The sequence below is a fragment of the Cuculus canorus genome, chromosome 8, assembly GCF_017976375.1.
Source record: "Cuculus canorus isolate bCucCan1 chromosome 8, bCucCan1.pri, whole genome shotgun sequence".
Lineage (NCBI taxonomy): Eukaryota > Metazoa > Chordata > Aves > Cuculiformes > Cuculidae > Cuculus > Cuculus canorus.
In genome coordinates this window covers 9,109,547-9,129,874 of record NC_071408.1, presented here as the reverse complement: position 1 = coordinate 9,129,874, position 20,328 = coordinate 9,109,547, and the positions used below count along the sequence as shown (strand labels likewise).

General features: G+C 37.0%; 1 protein-coding gene across 12 annotated transcripts in view; it reads right to left on the bottom strand.

The window, feature by feature from the left end:
• Positions 1–20,328, bottom strand: part of NTNG1 (netrin G1) — a 155,811-nt gene that overhangs the window by 16,004 nt on the left and 119,479 nt on the right. For 4 of the 12 annotated variants that reach the window (XM_054073203.1, XM_054073201.1, XM_054073204.1 and 1 more), the window contains exons 6-7: positions 14,153–14,320; positions 8,482–8,619 (exon numbers count right to left, since the gene is read on the bottom strand). The exons of 2 other annotated variants lie outside the window; for them this stretch is intronic. In XM_054073203.1, coding sequence (XP_053929178.1) covers positions 8,482–8,619; positions 14,153–14,320 — 306 coding nt within the window. Of the gene's footprint in view, positions 1–8,481; positions 8,620–14,152; positions 14,321–19,479; positions 19,540–20,328 lie in introns of all 12 variants that reach the window. 6 more of the 12 variants (XM_054073206.1, XM_054073209.1, XM_054073213.1 and 3 more) reach the window with 5 other exon arrangements.

The window sequence follows — 20,328 nt, the reverse complement described above, 5'->3', positions numbered from 1 at the left end:
AGATGAAATTTAGTGTTCAAGAGTAATTCCACCCTTATAGATACCTGGCTTTTTACTGTTTAGTAAAGAGACCTTAAGAGCAGCTCGGAATTTTTTAGGAAAGGAAAAAAACCTTCAGTCCGATGAGTTTTTTTTCCCTCACCTCTGTAGATTACTCAAACCAAATATTGTCAATCAGTACATCAAATGGTAGTATGCAATTAAAAAGCCTTTAGTTCACCAGCTGTTAGATACTAGTATACAATACTGAAGTATACAAACCTGAAGTTAGGAATGCTATTTTCTTTAGTATGTTCTTCAGTATGTTGAAATTCGGGGCAGAGACACACCTTAACATCAGGTGTGCCCCTGCACCTAGAGTAACTCTGAAATCCATTAAAGATGGAAGTTAATCTGATTTTAAAGTTTAAATGTACAGGTAGATCAAATCTTGGTATACGTACTTTCATGGCATCCATTTATTAATAAATAATATTAGAAGGTATTTTTTATACTTTCAGCAGCACTGGGGTGCTTAGTTTCTATTAAAGGAGACAGTCAGCACCTTGCAAGTTAAAACCTATCACCTGCTTCCAAACTAAACTTTGGTTTATTACCATCATTGTTAACAAAATATGTCTCAGGTGAGTTGTATTTGCACTTGTGTAAATGAAGTTAAAAGAATAACTACTGAAGTCTAAAAAAATCAGCATGTGCTGGTGTCGGCAATGGCATCAATAGTATCAATGTCAAGATAGGAAGCTCTGACTATCTTTAATTGCCTTAGGTCAGTAGTTTTATCTGCAGTTAAGTAGGATGGAGATTATTTTACTTACTCCTAAATGATCCTTCTAAGGGCCCTTCATAAAAACGTCCCATCTGGGCATGTCTGTGGTGCTACTGATCTCTTTATTTCTGTCCTCATAAAAAGGCAGCGAGTAGGCAAATTACATAGAAATTATGGCCACTGAACAGGCTTAAAAGGAAAGCGTGACAGATTTTTTTCAGAGGAAAAGGAGTCCTGCTCATCACTGTTCAAATGAACACTTAATAATTCATAACAACTAACTGAGTTATAAGTTTCCCCTTCAATGCATTTCCAAATGTGAATAGATTAAATAGTAATTGCTATCAAGCTTTATGTTCTATTTCATGTAGCTAATAAAAGTTTATCTAGTGGAGCTTACTTTGTATCTTTTTGATCTATTCCTAACCGACTGCAATATACTATATTAAAATATTTATCATTGTGCTATCAAATATTAACCATTTTTAAATCATCTAAGGAAAACAAATAATGCTACTTGTTTAACTTTTCATGAAGTTCCTAAAACTCAGTTATTCAGAACTCTCCCATGATACAACACCCAAAATGCTGAAGACCCTAGAACTTGTATCGATTCTTTTAAAATCGGGCTTTTTTGAAATGGGATCTGCTCACATCCATCACCAGTGGTGACGGCTCTGCATGCAGAATCCCAGCTTTTCTGTTACAGAGAGCAAGTAATGATTCTGCTTCAGTACAAGAGAATCTCAGAGAACTGTTTGTTTTTCTGTATGTTAGTGGGTTTTTAATTATTCTTGGAAGAATATTTATTTTATTTTTTTATAAAAAAAGTTTTTAGGAAGTTTCCCTAATTATCCGCCTACTCAACCATCTGAAATTATGTGTCTTTGGTAAAAATACCAGCAACTTGCTAGACTGTAACATGAATGATCTAATGATGGACAGAGGAGAATACTGATCCCACAGCTGTGCTACTCTCGCATGGCAGCCTCGGCCAGCCGAACTGCTGGATGCCAGGGTTACATTGCTCCCCAGCTGAGCGGGTTATGCTCTCCCAGGGTGCTCCTGCTTGTGCAACCTGTTGTTGATTCATATCACAGAACTAACACAGCAGAAAACTATTCTTCTTGTCTGGTTAGAGTCCTGCTGTGTTAGATCTGAAACAGTTCAATGAAAGGTCAAACAAGCGCATGAGAGATTGCTAGAGGTGTGGGACTGAATAGCCGGGAACTGGGAGAAGAGGGATTGAAGCACTTGCAATCGGAGAACTTTAGAGAGCCATGGAATAGCAGCTTTGAAGCTGACACCTGTGCAAGACAAAGAGGAGAACAACCTCTTTGCTCCAATCCTTCACCTTGCTGAGGAAACACTGTTCTCTTAAAGGTCCAGTGTATAAATGTTGCTACTGAATAATTTCTTTTCGCTTTGGAGAAAGCAGGTCTGATCAGCAGATTATCAGCGTAAATCCCGTGAAGTGAAGAGCCTGGTGCCTCTTAATAAGATGCTAACTAGCTCCCTCTCATATGCCTCATTCTTTGGTTGATTTATTTCTGTTGTTTTCTTTGGCTTTCCTTCACACAGGTGTATCTAATTCACATCCCCATTCTGTTCATAGAAGCCCTCCTTCCAGCAGAGAGATGCTGAGATAATGTCCTTGAGCTCTCACCAGTGCCCCTCTAAGTCTATTCCTTCTGCAGGTTTCTGCAATATTCCATACACTTTGTAGGCAGCAGTTCCAAAAGCAGCTTGAGACCTCATCCCCAACCTAAGCATGCTACAGTAATTATGTAGATCCGTACAATAACTATACAGAAAAAGCATCCTATGTTTTCATAGAATCATAGAATGGTTTGGGTTGGAAGGGACCTTAAACATCATCCAGTTGCAACCCCTTGCCATGGGCAGGGGCACCTCCCATGGATCAGGCTGCTCAAGGCTCCATCCAACCTAGCCTTGAACACCTCCAGTTAGAGGGTATCCACAACTTCCCTAGGCAACTCGTTCCAGTGTCTCACCACCCTCATCATGAAGAATTTCTTCCTAATGTCTAGTTTAAATCTTCCCCGCTCCAATTTAAAGCGATTCCCTGTCATCCTATCACTACATGCCCTTGTAATAAGTCCCTCCCCAGCCTTCTTGTACAACTCCTTCATGTACTGAAAAGCAGCTATAAGGTCTCCCTGGAACCTTCTCTTCATCTCCTCCTCTGTGCTCTTCATAGAGGAAAGATGTTTCACTCAATAATTTTTGTTAGATACAGTCTTTGTGTTCTGACACGTTTATTCTGACTAAAATATCATCTCCCCAGAGAGATATCAACCTTCTTTTTCTCCTTCAAATCCAGTATCTCATTAAAAAAAAAACCAACATTCCATGACATTCATGCTTTGGTAAACAATTTCCTGTGTATCCCTGTATCTGTATTGTTATTCTGCGAGTCACGTATTTTGGAATGAATGCATTAATACGCACATTCATATTGCCTTTTCCCAGGTTTAAAAGACTCAGGATATCAGTATGGCATTACATGCATAAGTCACCAGCATGCTTCCCCTGAGGTGAGTGGAATCCTCTGAGAATCAGGCCTGATAATGCTGTAATTTTATTTGTAATCTTGCCTTGCTTGGCTTACATCTGTATGCCATACTTTGCCTTGAGTTGCAGCAGTGGGATTCTGGACTGATTTAAGGAGAATTACTCTGGATTTAAGTTTGGAGCTATTTGAAGCAGAGTCTGTTGCTCTTATATCCAAACCCCTGTACACACACAATTTCTTTAGTCTGCAGAACAATCACGTTGAGATAGGTATTGCGCAATCAGTATTTCATGTATAAAAGACCAGGGGCAGATTGTTCCTTGGGGATAGCAGTGTCCAGCACCATCACAACTTTATCCTTTTCAATAAACTCTTCCTACATTTTACTTCCCTCCAGCTCCAAGCATAGTGGTTCACTTGCCAGCGCCAGCCCTGGCACCAAAATGCACGAGGACTGAAAGTACATCGGGCACCTGTGCAGATGGGAAATCCCACTGTATCCCAACCAGCTGAAAGCATTGAAACTGCTACTGGTAAGAAGATGTAAAAAGATAACGATAGATGGTCTATGCCTCCCCACACAGGCAGTCGCAAAAGTAATTCCTTTTACAGAGCAGAGTTTCCCAGGCAGCAGTTCAATGCGTAGGTATTGAAGGACTCACAGCATACATCTGTGTACAAACATGTATAAAACAATACTAACTTTCAAAGGGGGAGGACAATTACTTTTATGTATTTAATCTGTATAGAAAGAAATGCATGATGTATCTTTTCAAGGTTTTTTTTTCTTTAAGAAAAGAATGGTAACATATCTTTTCTTGCTGAACTGTAAACACAAAGTTGCAAAAAACAAACATTCATATAAGTTCCAGGGTTACAATTTCAGGTTTGATTTTCTCTGGAAATTCAATCTGTATGATGATTTTCATCAAATGCCTTGGCTTCTAACATTTGAAACAGATGATAAAATGCAGACAAAAAGCTTATATTTAAATAATCGTATAATAAGTTGAATGCACACCGTGACAGAATATAAATTATCTAACAGGCTGCAGAGTGATACAAGTTCAGTCTGGAAGACAGATACAAGCACCGAGCACAGTTTGAGCACTGAAGATAATAGTGTAATCCTCTGCCTGATTTAATAAAAACTATTTAAAATGAATGAAAAAGACCAAAATAAAAGTGACTATTCAGAGCTTGACATAAGGCATCTGGCTGAAAACTCATTTGCTAATTGATGATTTAAAACAGCAATTCACAATAAATAACACACTGAAATTAACTAGGGTACAAGCAGCCATTTGTAACCTGTACTTGGTTAGGCCTTTCTGGGCTGCAGGTTCAATGTCTTTATTTGCTCATTGACTACGTGAAAGGAGATAGTGAATAATATTAATCATTGGACCTTCTCTCACCTTTTTCTCTGTGGGGTGATCATGCCTAATGAAAATTCGAACTGTGCTGTTAAACCGAGATTGGCAGAAGAGTCACTTTTTCTTTTATCTAATTGGATAAATACACAGCTACGTTTGGAATCAATTCTTGTGCGGGAAAAATTAAAAGGTGTCATTTTTAAATGGTCCTATATGTATGCAATAGAATTTAGTCAGCTGAAACGTCATGGCCAAGAAATACAAAAGATGCAGGACTATAAGCTTAGAAAATCAAATGAATGCTCCTGCTTCATATTTTGCCTTCATCCACTTTTTCAAAACTCAGGCAGTTCTGTGGGTATGTGTTTCTCCCTTTTGTTACAGGTTCCTTGTATGGCAAAGCAAAAAACGTTCAGTTTAAGTCTGGTCCAAAACAACTGTAGTCACTCGTTAAATTTCTTGCCAGGCTTGAACATAAAAACCGAAGAAAAAGCTCCATTTTTAAAGAAAATAATTTAATTTCTATAGAATAGAAAAATGAAATATAGCTATGTACTTTCTCATGTTTCTGGAGTTTTAAAAGGGTTTCAGGACCAGACTGTTCTGTTCCTAATAAATGCCTCATGCTTTGATCTGTGTATGTGTGCTGGTGAGAAAACCATTGTCAGTATCTGGGAGAGAGGCAGAACGCTGAACTCCAGCAGCTTCCCTGCACGCACAACACCTGCAGCATGAATGGTTTTGGGGGAGGGCTTAGAAGTAGCACAAGGCACAGTCGTATCTATTATGCCTCTTTTTCTGATGGCCGCAAACCTTCCTGTACTAACCAGACCCTGCTGACTGCTATTCCTATGCAGCACAAACCCTGAATTCAGCAAGATAACAGCTGTTATCATGGTGCTTTTTATTTGGGAGGCAAAGTCTAAAATTGCATCTGACCTCTGTACACACAGAGACGCAAGTGATGAGCGCTCTCACTAGATCCTCGGAGGTTTTAGATGAAATCCGTAAGAGTGAGGTACATAAATGAATACTTCTGAGGATAATAGCTTCTGTGTCTTTTGCCCATGTGTGGTACAAGGTAGACTTGAAATAGTAATTTATCAAATGATATATTGTGAGCCTTAGCAAACATAACAGGTCTTTAGCATTTTTTTCCAAGCAGGATCACTAACAGGTAAAACTAAACCACTCCATTTACTAATACAGTCATACAAGTGATTCAACTACCTACGGTGTAGATTTAACTAACTTACAGGTCAAGCTTCTGGTTGCCCTAGGTCAATGATTTTTAGCAACAAACCACTATAAAAATAGATTATCTTAAAAATGCCAATAGGCTATGTATAACAAAAAGTAAACAAGCACATATTGCTGTATGGAGTGTGTGTGTATTCATCTTTGCATACACACATTTCTGTACAGCACAAGCTCAAGGAAACAGATCAAACCCACATGCTACATGTCCAGACAAATAATCTTTTTGAGCTTTGCTAAGGCAGCAGAATGAGTTCTTATTTTTCTTGTATATTGGAGTCTGCTTGCTTGCCCAGTCATTTATTTAGATTTCAATGGGAAAATCACAAACAAAGCTAAAATTGCCACACTACAAAATTAAATGAATTGGAATTCTGTTCCTCCATGAAAAGACTTGAAATGAGATTTAAATTTGTGTGTGCTTGGTAAAATATGGCAATTTGATGTCTGTTCCATAAAATTGACAACCGCATCTAGTTGTTTTTCTTCTGAATTTGATCAGATAATTTGGTCAAACTTGGAGAATATCTAACCGTTACACAATCAGATTGAGATTTGTTCAGAAAATTACAATGCAGTGAAGAAAACCTGATTACTTTTGTCAGCAAACATAAGGGCTTGCATTTCCAGAAAGCGTCTAAAGCTTTTACAAATACTCTGATTCAGCTAAAATCAGGCTAATTATATGTTGGGCTCAAAAAGTCCTCCTTAAAAGAACATTATTAGTGTTACCATGTCCAAATCTAAAAAGACAGGAAATTCTGCAATCAATAAGCAATCAGTTTGACAAACTGCTATATAAATTATTACATTAATCATATTACTGTAAAACTTGCTCCATGGACCTCCAGACCTGTTCAGTATCTCAGCTACTTAATATCTCTTTTAGACCCACTGTGTGGACGTGTAGTTTACTGTACTTTATTCAAATTCCACTGCAAAGTATAATATTGATTTTCATTTTCATTGTTTCTCCTGTGGTTCCTGTCACTGCAACTCAACGCTTCACAAATTCTAATGCTTGTTTTGCCAGTTCCTATGGTAAGGTACAGGGGTGATAACAACCCCCTTCTCCATAAGGGGTGCAAGGCAGAGGGAGATCCTATGATTTCTGAGTGCTTTTTTTGGAGATAGTAAGGATCTGATTTTTAAACTATTAATAATAGAGAACTCTGAGATCTGAATCGCTACTTCACCTGCTTTCTGCTGCAACTGTAAGTGCTCAATAACTTTGTGAATCAAAACTCAAGTGCAAGCATCCTGAAAATTACAATACAGTTAAAAAACACATGTGAAAAGTATGGTTTAAATAATCTGCCAAATATAAACAGGAGCTTTCTGGCAGAAGCTGAGGAAGTCCAATTTTTCTTTCTCTTCATATACTAACTTTAATGCTAATTACTTAATTATCACAATCTCTCCTGAAATTCTTTTATTGTTTTTTTTTCTTTCCATACATACTTGCTAACCTGCCGCAAGCCCAGATTTTCTATTTCAGAGCTATTCAGCTCTTGAAGAGGGAGTGTTAATCTCTAGCTTGTTTTTTTTTTTAAAATTTATAAGATAAGATTTGCATTTCATTTAGAGCATTTGTGTGGCTATATGGCCAATTTTACAATATTTCGTTGACTGATGCAAATAATTACATTCTCTCTTGCGTTTCTCAGTCTTAAAAATCAAAAGCAAGCTCTTGTAGAAATCTGTCTGTAATGTGTGTGTAAGAATGCAGAGGGGCAGGGAGAAAAGGTGAAAGAAAAACATGAAACGAGTCTCCACAGTTTCTCAAAGTAGATGATCAAAACAGCTATAAAGAATAAATCTTAAGAATTTACTATGAAAGAAATACGCAATTAAAGTTTAATCCTATAGATACCAATGTAGCATTTCCACTCGCTTGTTTACAAGAGCTGTTAACCAAGAGAAGCTAAATATACAACTAAGCATTGAAACAGCAACTGCACTAGCAATATTAATGCAAAATTACATCTCTCATTTTTAAGGAAGTGTACCTCCATTTTTTTTTATTTTATTTTTGGCTTTCTGTCTAATTTTCACTAAGTATAACAGGTAATGAGCTGGTGTTTTCCAGTTTTATTGCCCGGGGACATAATTTTAAGGCATGAAAGCACAGTTAATTTACTCAAGAAGTTTAAGTTTAGTACAGAAAATAGTGACCACGTAGAGAAACGACTTTTTGCGTTTTAGTAAAACTTTTAAATTTGGAGTTAATATGATGATTTTTAGTATGCAAAACTTATTTCACAGTCAGGAAGACATGCATGTTTCCATATTTCAGTGGGAACTTCTCCAGACATCAGCAAGAGAAAGAGAGAGAACACTGAAAGCATATTGAAATAAATGGATGGCACAGTCAATTTACTGTCCTTATCTGGGAGTCTCCAAAAAAAGGCTCAGGCAGTATGGTGTTCTTACAGTTCCTAGAACATTTTACTCAGTTTTCTGCTCTTAAGTAGCTGCGTGTGATAGCATACAAGGTGCAGAGGCAGCAAAGTTGCAGGAGAGGGGCAACTCCCAGAGTTACTTACGTTGACAGCCCAAGCTGTGCCAAATATATCCCGGCAGACATTTATCACATTTAGGCCCTGATGTTCCCTCCTTACACTCACAAAATCCTCTGTCATTACAGCGATCATGGACTGAACCAAAAGGGTTACAATAACAGTCTGCAGAAACAAGACAACACATACACACTGGATTCAGGTCTACGTATGGCGATAATTCATTCAATTCCAATAAAGGGTGCATTTCCAGTGCTAAAGGTAAAGGAAGACTGTCTATTAAGGATACATAGAGTAGTGAATATAACTACTATAGGTCCATTTATTTTTTTGCATATGTCATTTCAGGAAGAGACGTTTTATGGTGTGAGGAGAAAAAATAAACAGAAAAGATACAGAGGCAGAAGATACGATGGTCTTTGAGGATAAGTGATTGTAACAGATTCTCTTTTGCTAAGAATATTTTTGACAATTTAATGAACATTAGAAAAGCTTTGTATAGTATGGATATATCAATGTGCCATCGGGGTGAAATGTTTCGCATTATTAAAATAGGCTTATCTATATTATTCAATATTTTCAGAAGTGCCAAATATCTTTGCAAGTCTATATAAATGCACTTTACTTATTTCCAAGATAGTCTTCCTTTATAGTTTTGAACAGTATAATAATTTATGTGGATATTTGCCATTAAATTGATGAGATTGTGTTTATCAGTGACGTTAATAAACCTTTTACATTTTTTCATTACACAATGAAAAGCTTGAGGTGAGCAGTAATGTAATATAAAACTTATACTGCCATCTTCATTTTTCTCACCTCCCCGTAGGCAGATGGAAAATGCAATGAGACTCATTCCCTGCTGTATATTTTCCATGTGTGTTCACTTAATTGAAGAGTCAGTAGGGTAAGCCATTTCCTCCCACACCACTTATTGTGTTGTTCATTCACAGCCCTTTTCTTTAATGTGATTGCAATATCCACATTCAGCTTTCAGCTGGCTGAACAAAGACAAGACTGTGGCTAGCAGAGCTCTTTTTTTGGCACTCTTCTTCAGTTTACTTAATTTTTTTTTTAAATGAAGGGTTGTATCTTATTTCTATGTAGACCCATGTAGACCCAGAGTAACTCCACTATCAACTGAGACTACAGATGCATTTTGGCAGCATCTGATCTCTGATGTTATTAAAGGCAAAAGACACACAAATCGATTCCTGAATCTAGGCATCCTGCTGGGAATCTGGCTTTATATGTCTGTGAATCAGTGCTACTTTGATGTCTACCATTGGCAATTGTTCCCTAGCATGAGGTTAAACCTCAGTGTTAGTGTAAATCACAAAATGGAGTTGAACTGAGAAGTAAAATTAAATAAAAAAAAAACTCCAAAGGAAAAACTGTAACGGGAAAAAAATTACCCGTGAGACATTTGTCATCTGTTGTCTCAATGTTTATTAACTATAAATTACAGATGGCACTTTGAACATTTGGCATGCTGAAGAAGAATAGTTACCTTTGGCAAACAGAGTTCCACAATCATAATAGAGTCAATTAGCTAGCAATGTTCATTAATGAAGTTGAAAGCTGACACGCTAAAAACACTGTGCAAGGCTGAGCAGAATTATAGCACAGTGAGTGCCATTTGAAAAGCCGGCAATTCTGATGTTAATCAGATGTATGAAATGTTTACGAAAAGGGGCACAGAACAGAGATACATATTGGATGCAGGAAGGAAAATTTGCTTAAAGAGTGTTTATAAAAAACCTTGAAAGATAAAAAGCTTGGAATTACATTTGAAACAGAGGGTCTAATTCTTGTACATTAAAAGTAGCTTAGTTGGACATAATGGATTTACAGTGACTTAAAGAAGTGTCTGTGAAAGAAATGTATAGCCTCTGATATTGAACATTATATATATATATATATATATGTAATGCTCTATTTTCCAGGGAACAAGAACCTGGCCCTGAATGAGTGAAAACTTTCCTACTGAACTCTATCATATAAATAAGTAAGAAGTGTCAGGCCTGTATTGTGCTGTTTAAGGGAAAGTAGGGAAAGTAAGGGAAAGTGGAAACAAAACTTTAAGCCAGGCCCTTTTACAAAAGTAGTAGATCAAATCAGAACACAAACAGACCTGGTAACCTTTAGTAACTGAACCTAGGATCCATCTTTCCCAATATTGATACCACATATATATATAAGCTACACCAAACACCCAAGCTGGTTGGCCAACACAATATCACAGGTTGTGGAATGTTTCCCAGGAACAGACAAATACTTAAGACATTAAAAAGCTCAAAAAACACAATTCCAGTGTGCCAGAGAGAGGCAATGAGTATCTCCAATGCCCTTACAAACACAGGGCATTAAACTAACATTCGCAGATCATCCTAATAAGCTGACCACACACCAGGTTCCAGGGTGGGGAAAAAAAACACTGCAGGTCTGAACTGGGAAGTAATTTTCCTCCTAACCTCCATGTGGTGACTGTTTGAAGGATGGGATGATGACAGTAGTAGTCATCTGTTCACTGAGATTTACCGTATCAAAGTGATGCTCCCAACAAAACACAATGAAAATAAGTAAAAAAGAAGGTTGGGAAAATGGGCAGAAGCTTGTGGGCTTGCTGCTTATCCATGCGGGTTGAGAGTGACTACAGGACAGCCCTCAGGGTTCGCTTAAACATATATCGTAAGGGTTTCTAAAGGTCTCACAGGTGTTAGTTGAAGCTTAAGCCTAAGTGACTGTAAGGGTGGCTTTCTTAAATGTGTGATGATAATATTTTGTTACTCTGGGTCTACTTGGTGGTTTCCATGCTATCCATGCTTGCCAGTGCCTAGTCACTGAAATAAAGTTATTAGCACTTTATCAAGACCTTGTAGAAATAAAAAGCTCTTGAAGTTGTTAATTTTTTTTTCACTGTAAGCATGTCAAGTGAATGATTTTTAACTTTAAGATACCTTGATTTATTTAGAATCTGTAGTTGCCCATATGAGGTAACTTTGGAGTTAACTGACAAATCCACAACTTTTTGAAATTTTATTTCATGAAATAAAATTTATTTTGCTTTGAAAGAAATTAAGGGCGTAATGAAATTAGTTTTAAGCCCACTGTATAATGCATTGCATTTGGTTCACTGGTAAAAACCTTCTCAGTATCTCAATTCCTTTACAACTTGTCAGTTTTAAAAATGAAACATTTTACATTTTCTCCATTTAGTTAGCATCAGCTAAGATTCACAGATTTGTTATCCATGTACTTACCATATATATTTACAAAAATTATATAAGTAGCTTTGATAAATCAGAGCCAAAACCTTGTTAGCTGCCATTAAACTGGCTTATCCAAACATGTTTTACTTTTCTATATATATGGCTGAAGAGAAAAGAATTAGCTTGGAAAAATGACTTTCATAAGGGAATAAGGCTCGCACATGTCACTGGAAATCTGCTTATTAAAATATTCATGCCAACATTCCACTCATACTTAAAACCCAAAACACTGCTATTAAGCTCAGAGAAAAGAGAAATGAGCGTTTCCAATAGAGCAAGACTCTTTGTGCTTGACCTAGAAGGATGGTGAATCCATCAACCGTCTCAGAGGTGAAAATACTCTACATTTTGCTCGACTGAATCTTAGGAGCCCCAGTTCAGAAAAGCACTTCACAAACTTCTCTGTTTTCTGAAAAGGGCTTAGGTATCTGCTCACTTCATTGACTTTAAACAAGAAGTAGTATGAAAGCTTTCTTGAGTTGGCAAATCAGCTAGGATACATACATTTTGTTAGCAGTATGATCACCATGATCCTGAAAACTGACCTAGTCCAACAAGAACATTATTGATTTAAAACATGTCACCTAATATCTGGCAAACCGGGGTTTGATCCTATAGTTATCTCACATGGTACAATTCTTCTGGGAGTCCAAGAGAATTCTGTTTGCATTAAGAGGGGAAAGTCAGGAAATGCATCATGTTGCTCTCTTTCTTTTTTTAAGACTCTTGTTAAATAAAGGCTTCGTTTATTTAATTTTTGCAGAGTCTGGGCAATTTCAAAGTGCATAATGTTTTACTAAGACATTCTAAATACTTCCCTTGCAAAATAATTTAAAATGTACTTATTTTTTACTCCTGGTTTATTAATTTTCTTGTCTTACGTAGCTATGACTGCTGTCTTAGCATTTCAGTGTACATGGGAAAACAGGTTACTGAATGAGCTGCTGAAAAATCCCAAATAGTGTAATTTAGTATTATACTCATCAAGCCTATTTAGGCAGCTGAAATTATACAGCCTTCATATTATCCTGATGATGTCTATCATCTACCTCAAACAATATGAGGGACAGTGGGTTTTTTCCAAGAACATTTGATTGTGTTAATCTTCTCAGCACAGTCATACAAAATCATGACTTGCCTAGTAAAGTTCTTATTAGCTGAGGCTAATTAATGTCAAAGGAGATCATGCATTTTCTGAATGTGTTGCCAAGCAAAGTTAAAAGAAGGACACGTGAAATGCAGTGCATGGATGGATCTTGGTGTTTATCACGAAATAAAATGTAAATCTCTCGAGCTGCAGACTGAAACAAATAATAGCGACCTAAATAGTTTCTGCCTTGAATCTCAGCATTGGATTATAAATATTAAAATATAATTTATTTACCCATGGTCTATCTTGGTACGAAAGTATCTTATAACTACCATTTACTCTTTCTTTTTGCTTCCTGGAAATTGGAAATAAAAAAAAAGCACAATGAAAATCCAGGACAGGTTCTACAGACATTTATGTCTATAAGACACATCATAAAATTAAAATCTCCAGCTCTGTCTGTTATTAGAAGAGTGCCTTTGTGACTTTGTGTTAACTACTGGACACTGTATGAGGCTTCCTTTATTGACTATGCTCAATCTTCACCTCAAGTGTCCTTGCTTTTGCTATATACCGTCTGTTGTAACATGAGAACAACGCATATTCTTCTAGTGTGATAAAGATCTTTTTCCTAATACGCTTTTTTATGACGCTGTGACACTTTCTTTAATTCTGCATTTTGGATATTTACAGCATGTGCTAGGTTTAAAGCACTGTTTTCACCTAGGAATCCCTTTTCTAAATTGGCATCGTGTCAAACTGATTTGAGAAATTCTTCTCCTAACCACATGGGTGTAATTTTCAGTTTCTTCTTTAAGGAGAGGGGAAGTAACACTTCATTTACAGCTCTGTGCCTGGGAGCAGAATTAGCTGTGACATGCTTTTATTAAAAATTTAAATGAATAAAAGGGGTTAATAAATACCACTCCCTATGTCCTTTTGTAAGACTCCGGACAAGTATTCAAGATAATCTGTACTAATAATGCTGAAAGTTAGACTGGGAACAGGTATTTATGACTTGATCATTCAGTTTTCATGTGGTCGATTCCACTGTGGCTCCCTCCTGAAGAAGGATAGCACAATCGGTATCTTGGGGGCTTCCAGGGAAAGTCTTCCCAGGACCCTTAGCCAGAGAGGCTCATTGTCATGTACGGATTCAAAACACGTCCCTGGGGCTACAGGGGCAATAGAAATGAGGTGCAAAGTCTACACAGATCTTCTTATCCATTGAAAAAGCTCATTCTGGCTCAACTGGCAAGTAAGCAGCAGTGGTCCCTAGCAGCTGCCAGTAGCTGAAAAGGCACAGAAGAAAAGCCGCAGTTATCCCGGGACTGACCTATGCACACATTTTCATCGTCCAGCTCTGCAGAAGCATTTCTGAAGTAGCCCAACCTGCATAACTCACAGTGCTGACCTCTAGTGTTGTGCTTACAGCTCACGCAAATGACCGTATTGAGCAGCTCGATGTAACTGCACCGGTTGGAGTGCCCGAAGCATTCACAGTCTTTCAAGGAAGAACAGAAATGTATACAAAATGTATACAGCAGCAGAGTAATAGCACATTACATGCTTAGTAAAAATGAACCATGAATCAAAGTATGAATGAATGGCACATACATGTTATTCAATGTAACAAGGACAACAGCAGATGTTTATCTGCAATGAAAGTGAAGTTTGTTTCAGGCAGGTTAGCGTGACCCGACGATCATGACATGATGTCAAAGCTTGGCTGTTGTTGGCAGAACTGATGGAACTGAAGCATTTGCAGTTGTAAACCTTTCGGGGCTACTGGAGGCTCAGTTTCCGCTGACAGAAATACACATCTTTTTGCACGTTTGAGATGAGTATAAATCAAGACATGGGAAAAACTTTCTCGTAGTAAAAATATTAAATACAGTGGACAAAACTGTCAAACTCCATCATGCTTAAATCCACAACCGTAAGCTTTGTTCTGACATAAATCGTAAGTATCAAAAAATACTAATGAACTCAGGGTACAGTAAGTAGTAGGCATCTGGGGAGCTAGACTGTTTCATTTCATGAACCAAACAAATGTCTAGTTTTACAGTTTTGGCCAGCACCTCCTAAAACAGTTAACAAAGAAGAAAAGAAAAGAAGAGAGGTGTTATTTAAGAGCTACTGTACTGTAATTCTGAGGTAGAATTAACCCATTTTTATATTCTGAGATGAAAAACAATTGAGCCAGAGACGATAATGAAAATTCTGAAATGTGTACTAAATAGAAGGCATGCTTACTGCAGCCATCTAAGGTGCAGCTGGCACGAGAGCTGCTTTTTAACCCCCCCTTCACTAAACACAGAATGCTAGTGCCTTTTAGTCTTTAATCACAAACATTGTTTGGTTTTATGCAAAAGAAGTAGGTATTAGAAATGTATCAGTATCGTTATAGAAGGCACATCTATGCTTTTCGTAGAAAGCTTGTGGAAGTTTGATTGCTCAACTCTGAGATTACGAGCCCAGTATGAATGCAGGAAAGGACATTAGGATGATCAGAGCAGAGGAGAGCCTATTTAAAAAGTGAAGACTGGGATAATTTGGCTTGTTTAGTCCAGGAAACTGAAGACAGGGGTTATCGCTGGCCTGTAAATATGTCAAGGAGATAGCTGCCTGCCATCCTAAGCAAATGTCTGCACTAATGGACAACACTGGTACAAGAACAAATGGGTGTTATCTGGCCACTGAGAAATTTCAGGAGGAAATGAGGAGGTGATATCTACCCGCATGGCCACTGAAGCTCTCGAACACACTTCCAGTTTGTAGCAAAGCCGCTGATGCTTTAGAGATGTAGTTTACTAACTGGTGAAAGAGATTATGGTAAGTTTCCTGCATTAATGGACTACTGCCTGCATTGACTTGAAAGGGCTTCAAAGTCTTGAAGTTAACTTGGCCTGAAATAAGATAAAGTTGTAGCAGAGTTTACATTTAACATTGTAAAATGTTTCCACAAAAGACAGGGGCCAAGTTCCCTGCACTGCTGGGGTATGGTATGTTGCCCATTATTCTAGGGCACCTAATAAGCAACTGGTTGTTTGCATACAACATCATATACAATGTTTGTGCCTGTCTGTATTTTTATAAAGAAACAGCAATAAGACCATGTTACACACAACTAATACGCATATATTCTTTGGCTGTTTTCTGATGCAATGGGCTCTAAATAGATACCATCTTCTCTTATGCTGTACAATGCTTAGCCCAACATATGTTTCAATGTTGAGAGATGTCTTTCTGCTGCCAGGAAACATTAATTCAATCTACATATACACATTTATTTAACATATATGCATTCTTGTTCTCTGTCATGTTATACTGCTAAACTGATGTTTTGTGGTTCATGCAAAGCTGATAATTTTGATGCCTAGGACTGCTGGAGCATAGTAAAATATTTGGGGTACCGGTCTCAGTATGTTACCATTTGACATAATTGAAAGAGGAGGAAAATAGTGTTAATGTTTACTGTCTTTTGCAACCGGTCAGTATGATTCAGCATCTCAGCCAGCCACCCAGCATAATTTCTCCCTTAGAATATACATCTTTATCAAGTAAAACCTGCCTGTGAGGGGCTGTGGCAACAGATCTAAAAGTGGAAACTAGCGCTAGCAAAACAGGAGCCACAGGGAAAATTGTTGTAATTGTAAGGTTTTATGTGTTTGATTTTTAAAATAAGAAAGGCTGGTTAGTGATAAGCAATTTGATCCTTCTAAATTTCAGATTCAGAAGCAATGCTGTCTCAGTCTTTCTGTCTGACAAAGGACCTATCTTCTGCTATCATTAGACAATTTGTTTTGGTGAGACAATACTGTCCATACTGGTATGTTTGTCAGACTTGTGGCTAAACATAATCATACTGTAGGTGAATTTAGAGGAAATAATACACCTTGTTTTCCAAATCAGTAACAGGCAGCAGAAGACTGCATTTTTATGTTTCAAAAATATGCATACTATAAAGAAGTGACAATAAATCAGACTACGCTACGTCATCTTTTGTGTTTACAGTAACAGACAGAAATTAAGAATATTCTGTGAATGAATGACTGCACTGCTTGCACTCTGAAATTGTGATATGACCTTCAACAATACTACTACTGCACATAATTAGCCATTACAAAAGCACAGGAAATAAAGCTGCACATAAAGTAGTTCACTCTTGAACAAGGCTTGCTCCAAGTTATGATTTGGACTGAAGAAACATCTAATAATTATGAAGGACTTAGTTTGATGTACACGCATGCTCTTAAACATAGGCAGACGGGCTATCGAAGTTCAGGCAGAATCATCAATATTAAAGGTAAACAATGACATCGATTCTTATACTTGGTTGCGATCCTATGGGTTCTTCTCTTTTGTAACAACTGTGCTGTGTGAAAGAAAGCCTTTGCCTCAAACTTAGCTTATACTAAGATACAGGAAAGCTCTAGGAATTTTAATTGTCAGACTGGTAAATATTACATGGTATAGGATAAACCCCAGTCAACTCAAAACCAGTCTAACCTTCTGATCAAAGATTAGCAATGCCACACAGGAAAAAAGAAAGGCACGGCAAGTAATGATTAAAGGGTTTTTTGCTAATTTTCACTTCCTTCCCCAATTTGCTAGCGCAATAATATGAACTTATTTAACTTACTGCTGTTGGCTTGATCAGTGAGTCATTTTTACATCCCTCTGTGTTTACAGAGAAAGCTATGTAAAGGGTCCTCATATGATTGAATTGGAATTATCTCCCCCACTGGCAACACGAGGTTCTACCCTAAAACATAATTTGTAGAATTGCATTCAGCATCATGCCAGCTGGGAAGCCAATACCTGTCAATACTCTATGGCCTTTCTAGCTTATGTGGTGCACCTTAACCAGCACACCAAGACCAGAAAATAGCCTGCTTATTAAACTTGTTGTAAGCACAATTTAAGTTTTGTAGGCACATGCCCCTGGCGGATAGCCCAACTACTTTCATGCATTGGCAAAGCCATGCAATTGCTGAAAGAGACGGCGGAAAGTATCATAATTAGGCTGCAAATGGTTTACCAGCAATGAAATTACATGAGCTTACAGAACTAGAAAATGCTGCTCTCAGTTTGGAATACCACATCAGAAAAGAGAGATAAACTGGAGACAGTTTAAATCTGAGTAACAATAAGGAGTAAATGGTTTGGAAAATAAAACCTTAGAGAAGAGGCAAAGATAGCTGGATAAGTTTAATGTGAAGGAAAAAAGGAGAAGAGATAGCCGTGTTAGATCTGATAATTGTCTGGATGTTTCAGGGATTGTCAAATCCCTTGCCAACTCATAGAAGGACTGATTGTATGAGCCTTTAAAGACTATTTCCAATCTTCTGTTGCAACAATCTTGATCCTGCTGTAGAAATCGTGATAGAATTATCTATTGAAGGAGGCTTATAAAAATGTTGATCACTTAATTGTTTTGTTTCTATAAATTGGATACTTCCCTCCCCCCCATTAAAATGCTATGCATTTACATCTCGAGTTGAAATGCTACTGAGCTGTGGGGAAAAGGTTCAGCTGAAGCTTCAGCTGTGACCAATAAAACATGAAACCTCATCAAATGAAACCATGGTAAGCACACACAGAGGGAAAGCACAATTTTAAAACTAAGACAGGTATTGCATGAGATAGCCATCAGTGTCATTTTCTAATTAAAAGCACGGAGTGTTTAAAGAAAAGTGCATTCAGAATTCATTAAAATATTTTTTCTTTTTCATATCCCAGTAACTCAGCATCCTCCTCTATACACTAACAAAAGGCAAGCAAAGGAGATTTCATTGTAACCTTAGAAATGCCCTGCTTTACAACAAACAGTATGGCTCATTATCATGATCTCATCAAATCGGTCAAATTAAATTCAAACACTCATTTCTAGCCCTATTCCTCGTTAATATGTTCTTCACAAAAAATGAGATATTCACAGTAGCTACAGAAAGACAAAACATCTTTGTACATACTCTTCACAGATAAAATGACGAGGAAGAACAACGAGAAGATCTCAGGGATCATACTGTGAATGACAGATATGCAAATGAAACAGGTTGCCTGTAAGAGCGAATATTGGCATCCTTCATTATGCCTATAGAACTCCATTATTTTGATAAAACATTGAAACACCAGTTCAAAATGTAATGCCTACACTCTGAATTTCCACACTGTTGTGAAAAAATGAAGATGTAAGGCACACTTACAATGCATTAAAAGACATAACTATGCATTACACTCCATGGCATTTACAGATACTACTTGAGGATATGGACTATGACATTTAATGTATTGTTTGCCTCTAACTAATCTACTTATGTATCCTCTTTTACAATTAAAGCATCTTAGTGAAGAAAACAAGACTCTAGCAAACATTTGCTTTCTACTCAACAACCTGAATAATCATATTCATACATCTAACTCCTTTAAAAACAAATGCCATATCACTTTATATGCCAGCAGTGACTGTCTAAGAAGCATATTTATTATTTTCTTTGTATGGCTTATGTTTATGCAACTTAATACTTCTGTTGTCAATGAAGATGCCTCACCAGTAAGCTGATGGGTACACTTCACAGATATTCCAGATTCATACAGTGCAGTGTTTTCACAACACAGAGCACTATGGAATCACTGTATGAATCCAAGAATTCCTACCTCTCTTGTGGTTTGCAACTTGAACAGAAGAAACAGTTGACATAGCTAATTTGGGAGCAACTGGATGGGTAATAAAATGAAAAGCAAATTAGAAAAGGTATCATATAGGAACAAATCAAAAGAGAAAGTAAAGAAGTCTATTTTAATAGCTTTTAAATTAACAGTCATTATTGTTTTGTAAGGAAAAGGTGGTAAGTTAGGGAAAATGAGCTCTATATTATCAACTATTAAATCATTTGAATTGTAATATCCAAAATAAAGAAAAGGGATGTAATTCACATCTACACATTTTTGGGTTTTGTCATTTGACAGTTTCTGCCATTCTGTGACCAATCACTCTATGGTAACCAGTGTGGTCTGCAAAAGATTTTATTAAATTTACATGCATATTTATTCTGGCCTAATAGGATAAACAAAGAAAACACAATTAAAAAATATTAGGTATAGGCAAATTTCTCTAATTGTTCTCTTCACATGCTATCTTTGACTAAAATATTTAATCTACAATAAATGTTAAACACTGTAACAATATGCTGCATATGCATAATCTGAATTGAAATGCTTTTAAGTTTTTGTGTTTTGTCCTCCCTAACAAAACATCAAAACTAAATTTACTAAAACTCTTATTTTTTTGGGAAGAAACACTGAATAATTTCATGCTGTTCAAGACATATTTTGCAATGAAGTTAAGCCTTAGATCACAAGCAATATAATTAAGCAATGAAATCCATTAGAAATGGTAAGTATCATTTCACTGGGAATGTTCTGATTTAAAATTCATGTGAATGATGTAGGCTAATCCTTAGAGAACAGCGGAGCAGAGATCAATCTAGTTTTTTTGTTTCTTTT